Source organism: Balaenoptera borealis (assembly GCF_965194805.1).
Source record: "Balaenoptera borealis genome assembly, chromosome: 4".
In the NCBI taxonomy this organism is placed as follows: Eukaryota; Metazoa; Chordata; class Mammalia; order Artiodactyla; family Balaenopteridae; genus Balaenoptera; species Balaenoptera borealis.
In genome coordinates, this window is record NC_138861.1 from 149,975,538 (window position 1) to 149,991,911 (window position 16,374).

General features: G+C 54.8%; 1 protein-coding gene across 3 annotated transcripts in view; it reads right to left on the reverse strand.

Annotated features, from left to right (window-relative positions):
- The window catches only part of MAEA (macrophage erythroblast attacher, E3 ubiquitin ligase), a 30,594-nt gene extending 15,933 nt beyond the window's left edge, over positions 1 to 14,661 (reverse strand). For all 3 annotated transcript variants that reach the window (XM_082389878.1, XM_082389877.1, XM_082389876.1), the window contains exon 1: positions 14,511 to 14,661. In XM_082389878.1, the coding sequence (XP_082246004.1) occupies positions 14,511 to 14,579 (69 nt within the window). In that variant the 5' untranslated portion in view covers positions 14,580 to 14,661. The remainder of the gene's footprint in view (positions 1 to 14,510) is intronic.
- Positions 14,662 to 16,374: the final 1,713 nt, after the last annotated feature.

Sequence of the window (16,374 nt, forward strand, 5' to 3'; positions counted from 1 at the left end):
GCACCCATGGGAGATCACAGGCACACATTTAACTGATCTCAACAAGAGGACGCCCATTCCCGAGTCATTAAAAACACACCCATTCCCTCCAGAGCACGGGAAGATAGGAAACCCACAGAGCGTCACTGAGACGTCTGGAGAACTGCTGCTCACACACGCGTCGGCCCCCGAGGTCATCACAGCGCAGCAGGCAGGGTCCCGCACCGCACTCCAGGGACCCCTAGGGAAACCCACCGAAGACAGGGACTCCCTGCTCACACGGCGGGTCTCCGTGGAATTCTGCGATGGCTGCCACAAACCGCCCCTGTGAGCGCTTCGTCTTCAGACCTGCCCAGCAGGGAAGCACCCACTCCCGGGGCACTGCTGGCTCCACCGACACTTGCTAAGCACCAGCCGTGTGCCAGGTACCGTGCCTGGCAGGGAGGAGACCTGGGCCTGGCTCAGAGCCTGGGCTTCCCAGCAGCAGAGACCCCGGGGTGATGGCAGAGATGGGCAGGGCCAGGCTCCAGCCACGGAGGGGCCACCACAGCAGGACTCTTCGCCGGAGACCCAGCAAGGCCAGCACTGTCCTTGCCCTCAGCTACCACTCCCACTCGGCAGTGCGTAAACATGCCTGTCCACGCCTTGGGTCTCATCAGTAGTCTGAGGGGCAGAATGCCACGAGCCGAGCCACATCTGCCATGTGTGATGGGGTGCGCTCGGCGAGGGGTGGTCACCCCGCTGGGACTCGGGCTCGCTGATGACCTGCTGTGGGGTGGCTATCAAAGCACAACCGAGCTAAGAGACCAAGCCCAGCAGGACACGGGAGACGGCCTCACAAGGACATTCGGGGCCACCTACTGCTGGTGGGCGGCGTGGGTTCCCCTGCACGGGCCACCGGACTGGTCTCCGTGGTCCACCCCCCACACTGGCCGCCTCCTCTGGACTCAGTACTTCCTGTAAGAAAAAACGGAGGGACTCCTTCGGTGTCCACTTGGTCAGAAAGTGACCACTGCACACAGCACCCAACACGGTGTCAGGCTTGTGGCAGACAGCAAACCACATGTGGTGAAGGATCCCCCCCAGCTCCTGTGGAGGGTGTGTCTTGCCACAGGATGGGATTTCTGGAGGGTGGAGGCACGACCCAGCCTTCAACCACCACCCGTGGTCTCCACGACCAGGACTGGGGGGGATGGGTCTCTGTAATGGGAGCGGCACGTAGAGCAACCCCAAGATTGTGTGACACCAGCACCGGGCAAGATGCCCCAGGGTCCTCAGCTGCCGTCGGTCTGCCCCCCAACGCCACCATCCTGACCCGACGACCCCCCCAGGCAGCCTCCATGGTGCGCAGACAGGGAGAGACACCCGCAGGGGGCTGAGGTCAGGGCTGGTGGGGTGTCACTGATGACTGCAAACTCCCTTCCAGGCTGTTGGTTAAACCCAAGTGAGTGTAGGCGTTAATTTTACTGCTTGAAAGAGTGAGCACTCAGTTCCACAACGACTGGGAAGTGGGTCACCGGCTGTGCCCTCAGGACCCAGGGCCAGGAGCGGAGGCAGCCTGCCCGGGTCCCGCAGGCCGCCTGCGTGAACACACTGTGTATTTGTAATCTGAGCTGGACCGATACATTCATAAAAGAAAACAAAGTGGAATTACTAGAAAACAAATTGAACAAATCCCACGATGCACAATAAACAAAAGCTCCTAAGTTGTTTTTTATTATCACATCCAGACGTTAAAATTCTATTCCAATAAATGTAATCAAAACAACCACGACACAGAAGAAAAGAGTCACATGCCTGCACAGGCACGGGCGCGATCACGGGCCAGGAGTCCGCGGGTCCCTGTCCCGGGCCAGAGAGCCCGCACGGGCCGGGCACACACCGGTACACCCGTGAGCGTCACCGAGGCAGGGGGATTCCAAAGAAAGCTCCGTGGGCTGGGGATCCGACTTTTAACTCTTATCCAAAAAAGATGCCGGTGACGCTCTCACACTCATCCTCAGTCCACTGTCAGGATCCAGTCCCAACAATTTATACCGTAAGGTGATAGTTCAAGCTTACCTATTTCTCTTCTGAGGAAAGAAGCCGACTCAGGATCTGGCATACGTCCGCAGTGCGGGAACGGAACCATGGCACAGCCCGGCCGGTGGTGGTGGTGGTGGTGGTGGTGGCGGCGGCGAGGGTGCCGCCCCCGCCCATGGCCCACACCCGGCCCCACCTGCGCTCCTGATGGCTCCGGACCCTCCCGTCCCCCAGAGGCGCCCCCTGCACCTGCACCAGCCCCACGCCGCTCCTGGCCCTGGCCATCCTCCCACATCACAGACCGCCGGCCCACATGCTCGGGGCCCACGCCAGCTGGGCCACGCGTTCTGCACGGCTGAGCTTTCGGGTCCCACCCTCTGCTGCCCGTGCCCCCTCCCCCTGTACGAGCACCTGGAATCGACGTCCTTCCCGGGGCCGCCGGGCCGCCCAGGCCTTGCCTCTCCCGCCTTTCCCCAACTGTCCCCTGCTGTTCTGTCACCCACAGCTCCTCAGCCTCCTTCCCAAGGGGCTTTTGCCAAAAGAAGGGGTGGAATTTCAGAAATGCTGAAGACTCTACACCATGCCAAGGTATCACTGAGAACGAGGCAAAATTGAGATGCTTTCAGATAGGCAAGGCTCCAAACCCCTTAGCAGCCAAACCCCTTCTGGGAGGAAAACTACTCAGAGACAGTCCTTGGTGAGACAACAAAATCACAGAGATATGAGAAATGGCAGTGAGGGGGGAAACCAACAAAGAGCCAGACCAAGAGAAAAAATATGTGTTCTTTAATACATTCCTAAAAGCACAGGCAATAAAAACAAGAGTAACAAATGGGACTACATTAAAGTTTAAAACTTCTGCAAAGCAAAGGGAGCAATCATCAGATCGCAACGGCAACCCGGGAACGGGAAGAGATGTTTGCAGACCACACGCCTGATAAAGGGTTACTATCCAGGCTTCATAAGGAGCCCCGAAAGCTCCACGACGGAGAGACAAATAACCCAACTGAGAAACGGGCCACGGACCTCAACTGACATTTCTCCGGAGAAGAGGGACGCGGCCCCGACACGTGTGGGCAGGCGCTCAGCACCACTAAGACTCGGGGAAACGCCAGTCACAACCACGAGGAGAGCAGCGCACACCTCGGGCCGCTCCCAGCGGGAACAGGAAGCAGCTGTGCTGGGGGGTGCCGGCCCCTCCTCTGGGACTCCGCCTCCAGGACCGGCAGGAACAGTGTGTGCTGTGGGGCGTTCTGTCAGAGTGGCCCGAGCTGACTTAAGAGAGTCCTAGGGATCTGAGCGCGACTCAGCACTGCTGGACACTTAGAAATGATGGAGACGGCTCATTTGTTTTCTACCTGGATAAAAAAATATCCTGAATGATACTGGTAACATACGGGCAATGGTGCCTGATTCAAAGCACTGGTCCAGGAAGGCACGGAGACCAAGGAGGGTGGGGGACCTGGGGGTGGACCCGCGTGCACGGTCAGTGTGGCCAGCCAGAGAGACAGGGCAATTCAGGGCCGAGAGGACCAGCCGTCTCCCAACAGAGGCGCCGGGACTGGACCGCACGTCGGAAAAGGACAAACCTCAACCTGTGCCCCATACAATCTGCACAGATTCCCTTGAAATGGACCACACACCTAAACATAAACGCTGAAACTGTAAAAATCCTCGACGTAAACATAGGAGAGAATCTTCACAACCTTGAAATAGGCAAAGATTTCTTGCAGGTATACAAAATGCACTAACTGTAAAAGAGGAATCAGTAAATTAGTCTTTATCAAAACTAAAACCTTCGCCCTTTGAAAGATAATTTAAGGTAAGCTGCACCACTTTTTTTTTTTTAAACCACACCCCCCTTTTTAAATTTTATTTTTGGCTGCATTGGGTCTTCGTTGCTGCGTGTGGGCTTTTCTCTAGTTGCGGCAAGTGGGGGCTACTCTTCGTGGTGGTGCGCAGGCTTCTCACTGCGGTGGCTTCTCTTGTTGCGGAGCACGGGCTCTAGGCACGTGGGCTTCAGTAGCTGTGGCTCACAGGCTCTGGAGTGCAGGCTCAGTAGTTGTGGCGCACGGGCTTAGTTGCTCCATGGCATGTGGGATCTTCCCGGACCAGGGCTCAAACCCGTGTCCCCTGCATTGGCAGGCGGATTCTTAACCACTGCGCCACCAGGGAAGTCCCCCTGTATCACTTTTTATTTTACCAATTTCTAATTGAGATATAATTCAGATACTATAAAATTCACCCTTTTAATTCAAGTAAACAACTTAGTGGTGTTTAGTACAATCACAAGGCTGTGCAACCATCAGCACCATCTACTTCCAGAACATTTTCATCACCCCAAAAAGAAACCCGTTGCCTACAGAAGTACTCCCCATAGCCAAGCAACCAGCCACTAATCTACTGTCTACTTGAATGGACCTGCCTATTCTGGACATTGCATATCAATGGAATCATACATTCTGTGGCCTTTTGTGTGTGGCTTTTTTTTTAAACTTAGCATAATGCTTCCAAGGCTCATCCGTGATGTAGCGTGTACTTCATTCCTTTTTCTGGCTGAATAGTATTCCATTATGCGAATACCACATTTGTTTATGCACTCATAAGTTGATGGACATTTTAGTTGCTTCCACTTTGGAGCTATTATGAATAATAAGGCTATAAATTCCTGCACAGGTGTTTGTATGGGCACGTTTTCACTTCTCCTGGGTAGATTATCTAGGAGTGGAACTGCTGGGTCATATGGTAACTGTGTGTAACTTTCTGAAGAACTACCAGACTGCTCTCCACCGCAGCTGTGCCGTTTTACATTCCTCAGCGTCTGTCAGGATTGTAGCTTCTCCACACCCTCCTCCAGCACTTGTTACTGCCCATCTTTCTGCTCACAGTCATTCCCATGGGCATAAAGCAGTGCCTCATCACGCTTTCGTTACTTCACTCATGACGAATTATGTCGTGCATCTCCTCTTACGCTCATTAGCCATTTGTATCTCTTCTTCAGAGGAGTCTCCTCAAACCATTTGCTCGTTTTTACATTGGGTTATTTGTCTTTATATTATTGAACTGTAAGAGTTCTTTACATATTCTGGATAATAGATCCTTATCAAAAATGATCTGCAAATATTTTCTCTCTCTTCTGTTAGTCTTTTCACTTTCTTAACAGCATACCTTTGAAACACAAGCTTCTTCCCTTTAATGAAATCCAATTTATCAGTGTTATTGTAAATAAAACTTTTCTTCATTTCCCTTTTCACTGTTCATTTCTAGGATACAGAAATACAAATTATTTCTATTATATAAACTGATCTTGTATCCTGCAACCTTGCTGAACCAGATTATTAGTTCTAACAGGTTTGTGTGTGTGTGTTGTATACATGTGTATTCCTTAGGACTTTCCATACACAAGATGATTTCATCTGCAAATTGAGTTTTACTTCTTCCTCTCCAATCTGAATGCCTGCTATTTATTTTTCTTGCCCAGCTGCCCCAATCAGAACCTCCAGGACAATGCTGAACGGAAATGGTGAGTGGACGTCCTTGTCTTTTTGCTGATCTTAGGGGAAAGCTTTTGGTGTTTCACCATGAAGCACGATGTCGGCTGTGGTTTTCTCAGAGATGCCCTTTATCAGGTAGAGGAAGTTCTCTCCTATTCCTAGTTTGTTGAGTGTTTTTATCATGAAAGGGTGATGGATTTTGTCAAGTGTTTTTATCTGTGTCTACTGAGGTGATCATGTGGTTTTTGTCCTTTATACTATTAGTATGGCATTATGTTGGCTTTTACATGTTGAACCAACCTTGCATTCCTGGGGTAAATCCCACTTAGTCATGGTACATAATCCTTTTCATATGTTGTCAGATTCAGTTTGCTGGCATGCTGTTGAGGATTTTAGCACCTATATTCATTCATAAGGACTGGTGTGTAGTTTTCTTGTGGTATTGTTTGTCTGGTTCTGGTATCAGGGTAAAACTGACCTCACAGAACAAGCTGGGAAACTTCCTTCCGCTTCCATTTTTTGGCTGTTTGTGAGGGAGCAATGTTAACTCTTTTTTAAACATTTAATAGAATTCACCAGTGAAGCCATCATGTCCTGGGTTTTTCTTTATGGGAAGTTTTTTTTTTTTTTTTTTAATCTTTTTACATGGTATAGGCTACTCAGCCATCATTTTTACAAAAGGGTGATTTTATGCGGTTCAACTCAACACATTTTTCCTTCTACATATTTTCTGTTTGTATTCCTCACCCAATACTCAACAAGGAAGAGGGTATTGGAGCTTTCTCATCAATTTGAACCAGCTTTTTATGGTTCACATTTGGTGGATTTTTTTAAGGTTTGTTACTTGCTTTTAAATTCTGGTTTTATCTTATCTGGTTATACCAAAAAATTAAATTTGTATTAATCAAATCTACTTAATGTTTCCTTGGTAATTTGTTTCACTACAGCTTTTAAGATCATAGAATTTCTCCATTTAATTAGTTGAATGTTAAATTATATTTCCTCCAGTACCTCTTTCCCCTTCAGTGACTCGCAAAAAGTAATCCTTCCTGTTTTCCTAACTGAAACAGAATCTGGCAAACACCCTAATCGAGACCTGTATGAAACATCTGTACTCTCACCCAGTTCCACAGCAGCCCTCCCACACCGTGCCATCTGCTTTGGTACGTGTTTCTTCAAACCTTCTCCAGTGTTTGCTGTGGGTTTTCTCACAGTATTTGCTGACAAAGAGATGCATTTTAGTTTGTTCTCATAATGTTTTCAGCCATTTTTACCAGCACAGGAAGGAAGTATTTCCCCAATGGCATGAGGCCTTTTATCTTTCACAATTAAGAAACCTCAGAAGAGGTTTCTAAATATTTATCACAAAGCTAACAACATCTTGTAAAGTGTTGGACTGAGCCCTGAATGGCAGCAGACGCCCCTGCCTGGCCTGGAGAGCCGCGCCTCGTGTTCCGGCGTGTGGCACGGGAGTCTCACGAGTCACAGTGGCCCCACGCTCCCCTGGGCTGACCTTCCCGGGCACAGCACACACCTGAGGGAGGCTCACGAAGGACAGCAGTGCTTCAAGCCCCCTCTCTCAAATAGGCTTCTTGAAAAGTGACATGTCGCTGGTCCACCTCTAGGGGGGCGCGATGAGATGGACTTTTCACTCCGTGAAGTGCGGACAAAGCTGGAGGCGGGAAGGGCACTGCCAGCACCTCCATATTCTCCCTCCTGGGGGCAGGGTCCTCTCACCCGCGACTGCTGGTTACTCACAGGCATCCTTTCGTGCCACTGGTCCATCTCAGCAAGGGCAGTATGAGCAGAACAGTGCACGCTGCAAATGCTCAGTTCGCCGGCGCAAACACAGGCAGCCTGGCACCAGGCCTCCACAGGAGCGTCTCCAGGCCCGGGACGGCTCACTCACCAAACACGGCACGCAGAGCCCGAGCAGGCACCAGTGCCGACTGCATGCATGACGCCAGGGAAACACCGTCTCACCTTTTCCATACAACGTATAACCAAAGCCAGCAATTTTGCAACAGGGCTCTTACTTCCGCAGTTTCATAGCAAACCCTGGTGTCCCGCAGAGACACCCTTCTTGGAGCTTCCCTCGTGATAAATAAGAAAGGTCTGATCGAGCACACAGAGAAGTCAGATGGCGTCTTTACGGCTGCTGCTAGCACCTGCAAACAGAAACCCAGCCCCCGCTGCCGCTGCCAGCCACGGCGCCTCCACTGGCGCCCACTGCTGGCGTGCTGCGGTCACCCTAACGTTTTACCCCTCCTGGCATTTTCCCAGGAGATGTTCTACTGGTTATTGCTGGGATGCAGAAAAGTGACTGACTTTTGTCTATTTTTCATGTACCCAGTTACTGTGTTGACCTTTATAATTAATTGCAGTCATTTTCTGGTTAGTTTGCTTGTGTTTCTGGGTACATAAACATATTCTGTCTCATTCGTTCTAATAGCTACATTTACTTGTTTCAATCTTACTTCACTGGATAGAATTGCCAAAATAATATTTAATAATTCATCTGTTATTTGAAGAGTTATTTCTTCTATGCCCTCCAAAGAGTTTATAATCCCAGTGGTTAGAAACAAAGAAGCAAAACACAGTTAAGTCAAATGGCAGCGGCAGCTAAGGAGAAAAACAGAGCAGAAGAGGGGATGGTGGGCCTCCCAGTCTAAATAAGGTGGTCGCACTGAGAAGGTGGTTACCTGAGCAGAGACCAGGGAAGGTGAGGGAATAAGCCAGACTGACATCTGGGGGAAAGGATTCTGGACAAAGTAAACAAGAGCAAAGACTCTGAGGCCCCCCATGCTGGCACATCCTGTAGCAGCGGGGAGGCCACTGTGGCTCAGTGTCCAAAGGAGTGGAGGTGGCGGGGAGGGAGGGGGAGGGGGAGGCGAGGAGGTGGGGGAGGAGGGGGAGGAGGACGATGTGGGGGAGGAGGAAGAGGGGGCCAAGTCATGAGGCCCTGGAGGGCCACTCTAGCAACCCTGGACTTTACCCCGAGTAAGACGGAGGCAGCCAGGAAGAAGCACGGGCAGTGCCGGGGACAGCCGGGGGCTCCTTCAACCACCCGGAGACGGACTGGTTCAGGCCACGGTGGCAGAGTGAAAAGGATGTGAGGACAGGCTGGATGTGAGCTCTGAGGACGGCGGGGTCAAGGCTGCCTCCAGGGTCCCAGCCTGAGCCAAATGGGATGGAAGCGCTGTCCCCCAGTGAGACCGGGAAGATGGGGGAGCGGGTTTGCGAAGGAGCTGGGTAAGACAACGAGTTCAGACTTCCACATGCTGGGACACCTTACAGACCCAAGAGGGGACGTCTGACAGGCTCCCAGGTCCAAGGCTCTGGGGCTGGCGAGGGGATCCAGCTGGGAGTCATCGGTACACACGGCGGTCCTCAAACAAGGTCACCAAGGCAGCGAGCAGTCCCAACAAGGAGGATGAGGGGCGGCTGTGAGCCTGGGAGGAGCCAGGTGTGGGTGGCGTCATGGAAGCCGCCTGGGACCCTACGCCGGGAAGGAAGGGCGGCCTGTGGCACACGTGGTGAGAGGTGGGGGCGAGCACCAGACGCTGTCAGGGGCTCAGGCAGCACCATGGGGTCACCTGGAGATCCTGGCCAGAGCCCTGCCAGGGAGTGATGGGGCAAAACCAGCCCGGAGGCCGCTCATGAGACCGGGAGGTGGCCATCTCGAAGGGGGTGCCCCGAGGGTGCTGTCCAGTTGTCACCTAGAAGGCCACGGCATGCACACCGTGAGTGCACAGAGGGGCAGGGCGCAGACACTCCTCCCCGGCAGCTGAGCCTTGAAGGAAGGAGAGAGGGGTGCGGGCCGGGGTGGGGGGTGAGAAAGGAAACTCCGAAGGCTGTCCCACCCGGAATGCCGCTCATGGACAAGAGTGGGATGTGACTGTTTAAGGGATTTCCCCCCAGACAGAGGCGACGCTCCCTCGGCCAACAGCTACCGCCGGTGCCCCCCACGGGCAGGAGCTCTTCCAGGCGCTGGGAGGGCGACAACCGCCCAGACACGGCCCCTCACTGAGGACCAGTGTCCCAAGGGGGCATCTGACAGAAAAAGCGCCAGAGGGTGACCGAAGCCAGAAAGAAAACACCAGGGTGAGGGCCAGAGCGCAGGGGCCGCAGGGCCGGATCCGGCTCAGGGTGGTGGCCTGGGGCCACGTGGGCAACGTCACGTCGGCAGAGCCCTGGCCCAGCCGGCTGGTGGAGCGCTAGGACGCCGGCTCCCACGTGCAGAGACCTGGGCGGGACACAGGATGGGGCGGGGAGCTGGGGGAGGTCTGGCTCAGATGGGGCAGGGCAGGGGGGCCGCTGTCATGACCGGAAAGGGGACGAGGCCAGGCCCCAGGGGCTGCGCGTGGTGGCAGGGGAAGGCTGGCTCTGTGGACAGCGAGGCCATCGGCCCAGCTGGGGCTTTTCTCCCCTCGGCCATATTCTGCGCCATAGTCCAGTTATCAAACTACTCAGCAATATTTAGTTGTTAACTATTGGTTAGTAGTGATTGAAACAGTGCATAATTCTGGTTTTCAAAAGGTTGTAAGAAACGTACACCTGAAAATAACCAACTGTTACCCCGGCGGAAGCTGCTTGGCCAGGTTCAGGTCAGCATCAAACATCCTGCCTCAGCCCGCCCGCCTCTTCCCGGCCCGTCTTCCCGCCCCGCCGCGTCCCCGCCCCCGGGCCCGTGTCGCCAGCCAGGCGCTCAGTGGCCCCTGCCCCCTTTGCAGGGCTCTGGGGACGTCCGAGCTGCCTCGCTCCAGTGGGACCGTGAGCCTTCGGTGTCAGGGTTGCCAAGACTTAAACTCAGCGCACATGGCTCCTCTCCAAAACACGCCTCCTCGGCCACCCCCAAACCGGTGCGCTGAAACTCTGTGTCCCTCGTTTAATGCCTCCTGCCACCAAGTATGTGACCAGGACGGGGCCTCACCCGTCTCTCCCTGAGGCCGCCCCGCTGTCGTGCACCATCGGGTCCCCCTCTCCCAGGTTTGTTCCGAGAGTTCCAAGAGCGCAGATGTCACGTGCTCAGGGATCATGGTTGTTACAGACCCGGCCGGAAGCCAGGCGCCTGAGGCGTGTGCAGCCACACGGCTCCCCCAACAGCTCTGCCACCACCTGCCCAGGGCTGGGGGTCAGCACCGGCTCCAACAGCCCACTCCTTACAGAGAAATGGAGATTAGAAAGCCCTTTCTTTTCCAGACTTGAAATCTGTTTAAAACACTAACAACACTTAAAAACACAAGCAGTGAGCAGGGACCCCTCACGACAACCCACGTCTCTCCGGGAGGGCCCGGCGCGGAGGACGCAAGGACAGGACACGCCACCAGGTCGCCTTCGTGTGGTCAAACATCCCGCCAGTGACAGTGAGAGACAGGGGAGCGCGAAGCCAGGAGGACGCGCGGGGCAGGCACACGCTTCAGAGAGGGGCACGCAGCCGAGCTCTGGGTGTGTGGGGCTCTGGAAGCCAAGGCCACGTGCGGGCTCTTTCAGCTGAGAACAAACACTGCCCTGAAGGTGTGACAAGGTTGCAGCCTGAGAAGAAGGCAATCATGATGCAAGCAGCTGCGGACCAGAGACGGCCAGCGTCGGAGGGAGGGACTGGCTCACTCGGGAAATCACAAAACCTAAAGTAAAAAGAGGTCAGGCCCCAGCCACGGCCACCACCTGGGACACAGCATAATCAGATACTTGTCTCAAAAGTCTGAACACTTTATGCTACCAGCGTTTCTCAAACTTGAGAACACGTGATCCCCCAAGCCCGGCTGAGACCAAGTTTGGAAAACCGCACTGAAAGTTATAACTTTAGCATGTAATTGGCACACAAACTTTCTACAAGTACAAAGCCAGGATTTGAAATTGCAGGGCAGTACTTGGTCAACAAAACCGTCACCACATTAAAAGCAGCAGATTTTTTCAAAGACACAGGAGAATCTGCCTCCAGACCCAGCTGGGAGCAACGGCCACACTCCCAGCCTGTCACATGTGACGAGGAGGGGACAGCTGGGAGAGGGGCTGGGGAGCCAGCATGAGGCTCCAGGTGAGCCCAGAGGTGGGCCCAGGTGAGCTCAAGGGGAGGAGTCAGGGTCCAAAGCAGGTTTCCAGAGATGATGCCAGGTCCCTCCCCTGGGCTGAGCGAACTCCCACCTGATCTGGACGGTGACAAAGAAGGCCTCCAAAATATGATTTTCCTTCAGTTATCCAAAGGAAAAAAACAGAAGTAAAAACTCCAAAAACTAATGGGATAATTAGCAAAGTAATTTGGAGAATAAACACAAATTGCTTTTATAATCAGAAAAAACTTCTAAAAACATAATTAGAACAGGGTTTCCAGTTGACGATGGTGGGTCATGCCCTGGAGTTTCCACTTCTCCTTCCCTGAGGCCTGAGGGGCGCGACCCACAACCCGACACACTGCCGGGAAAGGTGCCAGCCAGGGCCGGAGCACAGGGCGCCCGGGAACGCCCGCTGCGGTAAGAACAAGTTCCCCACAGCAAGGTCCAGACCAGTGGTTCTCATGGGGACCACCCGCGCCCCCGGCCCAGGACAGGCGGCAAAGCTAGAGGCATCCCAGAGGCGTGCTCCTCACATCTGGGGGCCGAGGCCAAGACGCACCCAAACGTCCACAGGCTTGGGCCGCCCCGCCCCGGGGGGAGCAGGGGCTCCGGGAGGGGAGGGCCGCTCCGCCCTCCAACAGGGAGGAAGCCCCGTACAGTCTGAAGGGCACTCGCCCGCTGCACGCTCGGCCCTGCCACCCTGCGCGAGAAGCTGCCTTTGGGCTAGAGAAGCACAACCGACGCCTTCCAGAACGCCCACCCTCAGCCGTCACCCCTGCCCCCTGCCCTGTCCCCCCGCCCCCTCTCCCCGCACCCCCTGCCTCTGGACTCTCTCCAGACCATGAACAGCACAGCTCCCGAGCCAACAGCCCTTCCCATGTTCCTCGTGAAACGTCCTCATTATCCAGTAGGAATTACTCCTGACAAAAATGTTAACTCAGCAGTGACACACATGTCAAGAGAACAGAGGAATTATCCTGTGGGATCTAAATAATCTGTGAGGGAAAATGGAGAGAGTACCTTGCAAAAATTCTACTTTTTAAAATCATTCCAGAAAAGAAGTGAAATGTCTTTATTTGGCAAGCTCACTTGAAATGATACTATAATATTTCTTGGGACTTCCCTGGTGGTGCAGTGGTTGAGAATCTGCCTGCCAGTGCAGGGGACACGGGTTCGAGCCCTGGTCCGGGAAGATCCCACATGCCGCAGAGCAACTAAGCCCGTGTGCGGCACAACTACTGAGCCTGCGCTCTAGAGCCCGCGAGCCACAACTACTGAGCCCACGTGCCACAACTACTGAAGCCCACGCGCCTAGAGCCCGTGCTCTGCAACAAGAGAAGCCACCGCAATAAAGAATAGCCCCCACTCGCCGCAACTAGAGAAAGCCCACGTGCAGCAACAAAGACCCAATGCAGCCAAAAAAGAACCAAAAACAAAATCCTTTACCTCTAGGAGTATCTGCCTAACTACGTTAATCAAAGCCTGTTTGATAAGTCTGCAACTCAGACTCCGTTCACGATTATGAAACGAGAGAGAAGGACTCGGAGGAGGGATCCTGCCTGTCTGGTGTTCCCCACATTCACCACCACGGTTTTCATCTCTGAACCTTCTTGTCTGTCAGTCAAGAGGCAGGCCTGGCAGGGGCTGAGTGAGACCAAAGCTCACAGTCAGCGGTTCCCACTCACGCCCCTTGGTTTTGGTTGGGTGCCCCGGGCAGCAGAGAATCGTGGCCTACGAGCCGCAGGGTCTTGCGGGAGTGGAATGTCAAAACAGCACGCCCTACACCTGCGGTCCAGCAAACAGGCATCTGGCTCAGGCCAGCAGCGCTTCCCTTCCTTCCCTTCAGCTACCTTCCCACAGCCACAGCCCTCTCTTCACCCTGAGCCCACCCAGGCGTGCTCGTCTGACAGGAGTAAACAACCTCAGAGGCGGTGAGGACCCTCCCGAGGTCTCCGAGGAAGTGAACACAGGGCTCACAGCAAGCTGGCCACACCGCACCCACCCTCTGCCACCACTGACGTGGACAGGCATGCTGGGTCCTCCGGGAGGAGAGATGCGACGTGGCCCCCGGGAAAGGAATTCAGACGCACGCAGGCTCGGCCGCAGCTCTCCTGGGAATGTTATAACCTTGAGCGTTGAAGGAATTTACTCCCAGGTGCTTCACTGTAGTCAATCACCATCGAATCCTCTACTAACTAGATAAGAACTAGCACCGACCCCTCTCCCGGGAACACCGATTTCATCCCAGCGTAAGTCGACTTGCCTCAGCGACCATCCAAGGTCACCCAACTGGCGACCGAGTGGCAAGGGCTGTATTTCAGGTTTGGTGACGCCCCGCAAATGGGTTCCCATTGGGTCGTGAGGTCTCTCCTCACAGGTTCCCTAATTAGAGGCTGGAAGCCATCCATCAACACCGTCTGACACGAGCTTCCGGGAGGAGAGCTGGACACCAACCGCCAGTCACGGTGGGCACTCTGGCTGGGCGCCCGCGACCCCACAGCCCTGAGATCCCAGCCTCCAAAGTCACCAGCCTGTCTGCGACCAGGACTGTCGCTGATGCAGTTCACGGTATTATAGAACGAAGGGGCCACAATCGGGCTCCGGAAGGAGAAGCGGGGCGCCAGGCAGACGCGCTCCCCGCCCTGTCACGAAGGCAGGCGGGAGCATGGATGGCCACACGCCACACCCGCCCGGCCCTCAGGTCCCCTGCCCCCGGGAAGCCCGGCCGCCAGCCCCGGCCCCCAGAGAGACGGGCCCCCAGCCCCTGGGGAGCCCGGCCCCCAGAGTCCGGCACCCGGGGAGCCCAGCCCCCAGACCCCCGGCCCCGGGGAAGTCCGGCCCCCAGACCCCCGGCCTCCGCCCGGCGCCCCATGCTGCGCCCTGGCCTTCGCCCCGCCCCTCCCCCTCCCCCCCGACGCCGCCCGGCCAGGCGCGGGCGCCCCCCGGCCGCAGACCCCACCTTGAGGGTCGGGTACTCCTGCACCTTCAGGGTCATGGAGAGCTGAGCCGCGGACTCTTGCACCGCCATCTTGGACCGGCCAAAACATTAGCGGGCGGAGCGGAAGCGCGGCGCGCGGCACGCCGGGTAGTGACGTCGCGGGGCGGGGCGCGCCGATGCCTGCACCAATCACATCCGCCCCCACCCCGTGGCGGAGAATGGGCGCCGAGGGGCGTCCGCTCCACCCAATCATCGCCGGCCTTTCTCTCGTTCAGCCAATCAGAGGGAAGCACGGCTGGGCGCGGTCTCTCCTTGAACTTGAGGCGGGGCGGGGCGGCTTCTCTCCACCCGTCGCTCGCTTGCTGCCTTAGCCCCAGTGCTGGCTTCCCAGAGCGCCCCCGTGGGTGGGGGTGGGGGGTCGGGGTCCCGCGAGGAGCGCGGCTATGGGGATGACTGGGCTCGCGTGGGGGCCCCTGGAGGCAATGACCCCTCCCTCCTGATTAGGACCCCTCCTTGCAGTGACCCCGCGTGGTAGTCGTGGCCAGAATGTCTGCAGGCCACGGGTGCCTGTCAGCCGGCTACTTTCCATGGGCCTCTCTCCGCAGAGGAATGCGTCTGGAGCCTGACACGGAGCCGCAGGTTCCCGCTGGGGAGGAGGAGAACTGAAATGGTTAAGGAAAGAGGCTCCCACAGTGTAACAAGGACCCGGTGCGGGGAGAGCATCCAGCATCCCTGGCATCCACACCGACTCTAGTTTCCTTTCAACCACTTCACATTCTTATTCCCTTTTATTCCTTTTAAAAATAGAAATTAAATTAGGTTTCACTAGTTAAGAGAAGACTTTCAAATTAAGCCACATCTCACACTCATTTCTGAAACGATTTTTTAAAGAAATATTAAGTTTAGCATTGAAAAAAAAACCTAACGTGACACAAGAAAGCCACTGTCGCAATGGGAGCCACTCGACTCTCTACCCTCACCTCCACCAGCCCCCATGCCCTGCGATAACAGAACCACGGGAGGATGAGAAGCTTCCTGTCCTGGATAAAACCAAGTTCCTGGAACCTGATCACATCAGCCAGAGTAACAGCATCAAGGCAATCAAAACCTGTGCAGCTCAAGGCTAAGCTCAAGCCTCTGTCAACTGTAATAATATGACAGCCAGTTATTTCACCAACAAAAGTGAGTTTACTCAGGAGTAGTGGAGGAACTGTGATTCGGAATATGCAAACAAGGACAGACCACAGGCAAACCCAGAGAACAAGAAATGGGGACTTGCTTTTATAGGGAAAAGGAGGAGTTGGGAGGGGCTGTGATAACGGAAGAGTCCATTGGAGGAGCTGGGGGGGGGGGCAAAGCATGGAGGCTTCCCATTGGCTGAGCTGCTGCAGTCTCTGATTGGCTGGACTGCTGGGGGGTGGGGTTGGAGGGAAGTTTTCTTCTTCCTGCTGGATAGTAGGTAGAGGCATCTTCCTGTTTGGGGTAATTGACATGCATGGTGGGTGTGAGAGCACCCCCTACGGGCCTGTCCTGACTCCAAAGGTTAGTGGACTGCTCCTTAATTAATTCTACATTTTCCCCTTTTGCTCAAGATCTTTCCTTGAAAGCATCACTGATCAAGAGTCAGGATCTCCTCACCTAGTGGTTTGCCCCAGTTAACTTAAAAGCAGTAATTAGGGTCAGCATTTGGATCTTCAGAGGCTCTCATTTTAAAGAGGCAGGTTTTCATGGAGGAGGAGAGAGGAAGGTGGTGTTGGGGGCAGGGCCTGAGCACAAGATAGTTTCTAGGGGCAGAATCTGAGGCAAAGGGAGTGGGAAGACACACAAGACCCTACCTGAGACAAAGAAATTGGGGGCAGGGGGGGACACAAGAAGCACAAGGCTT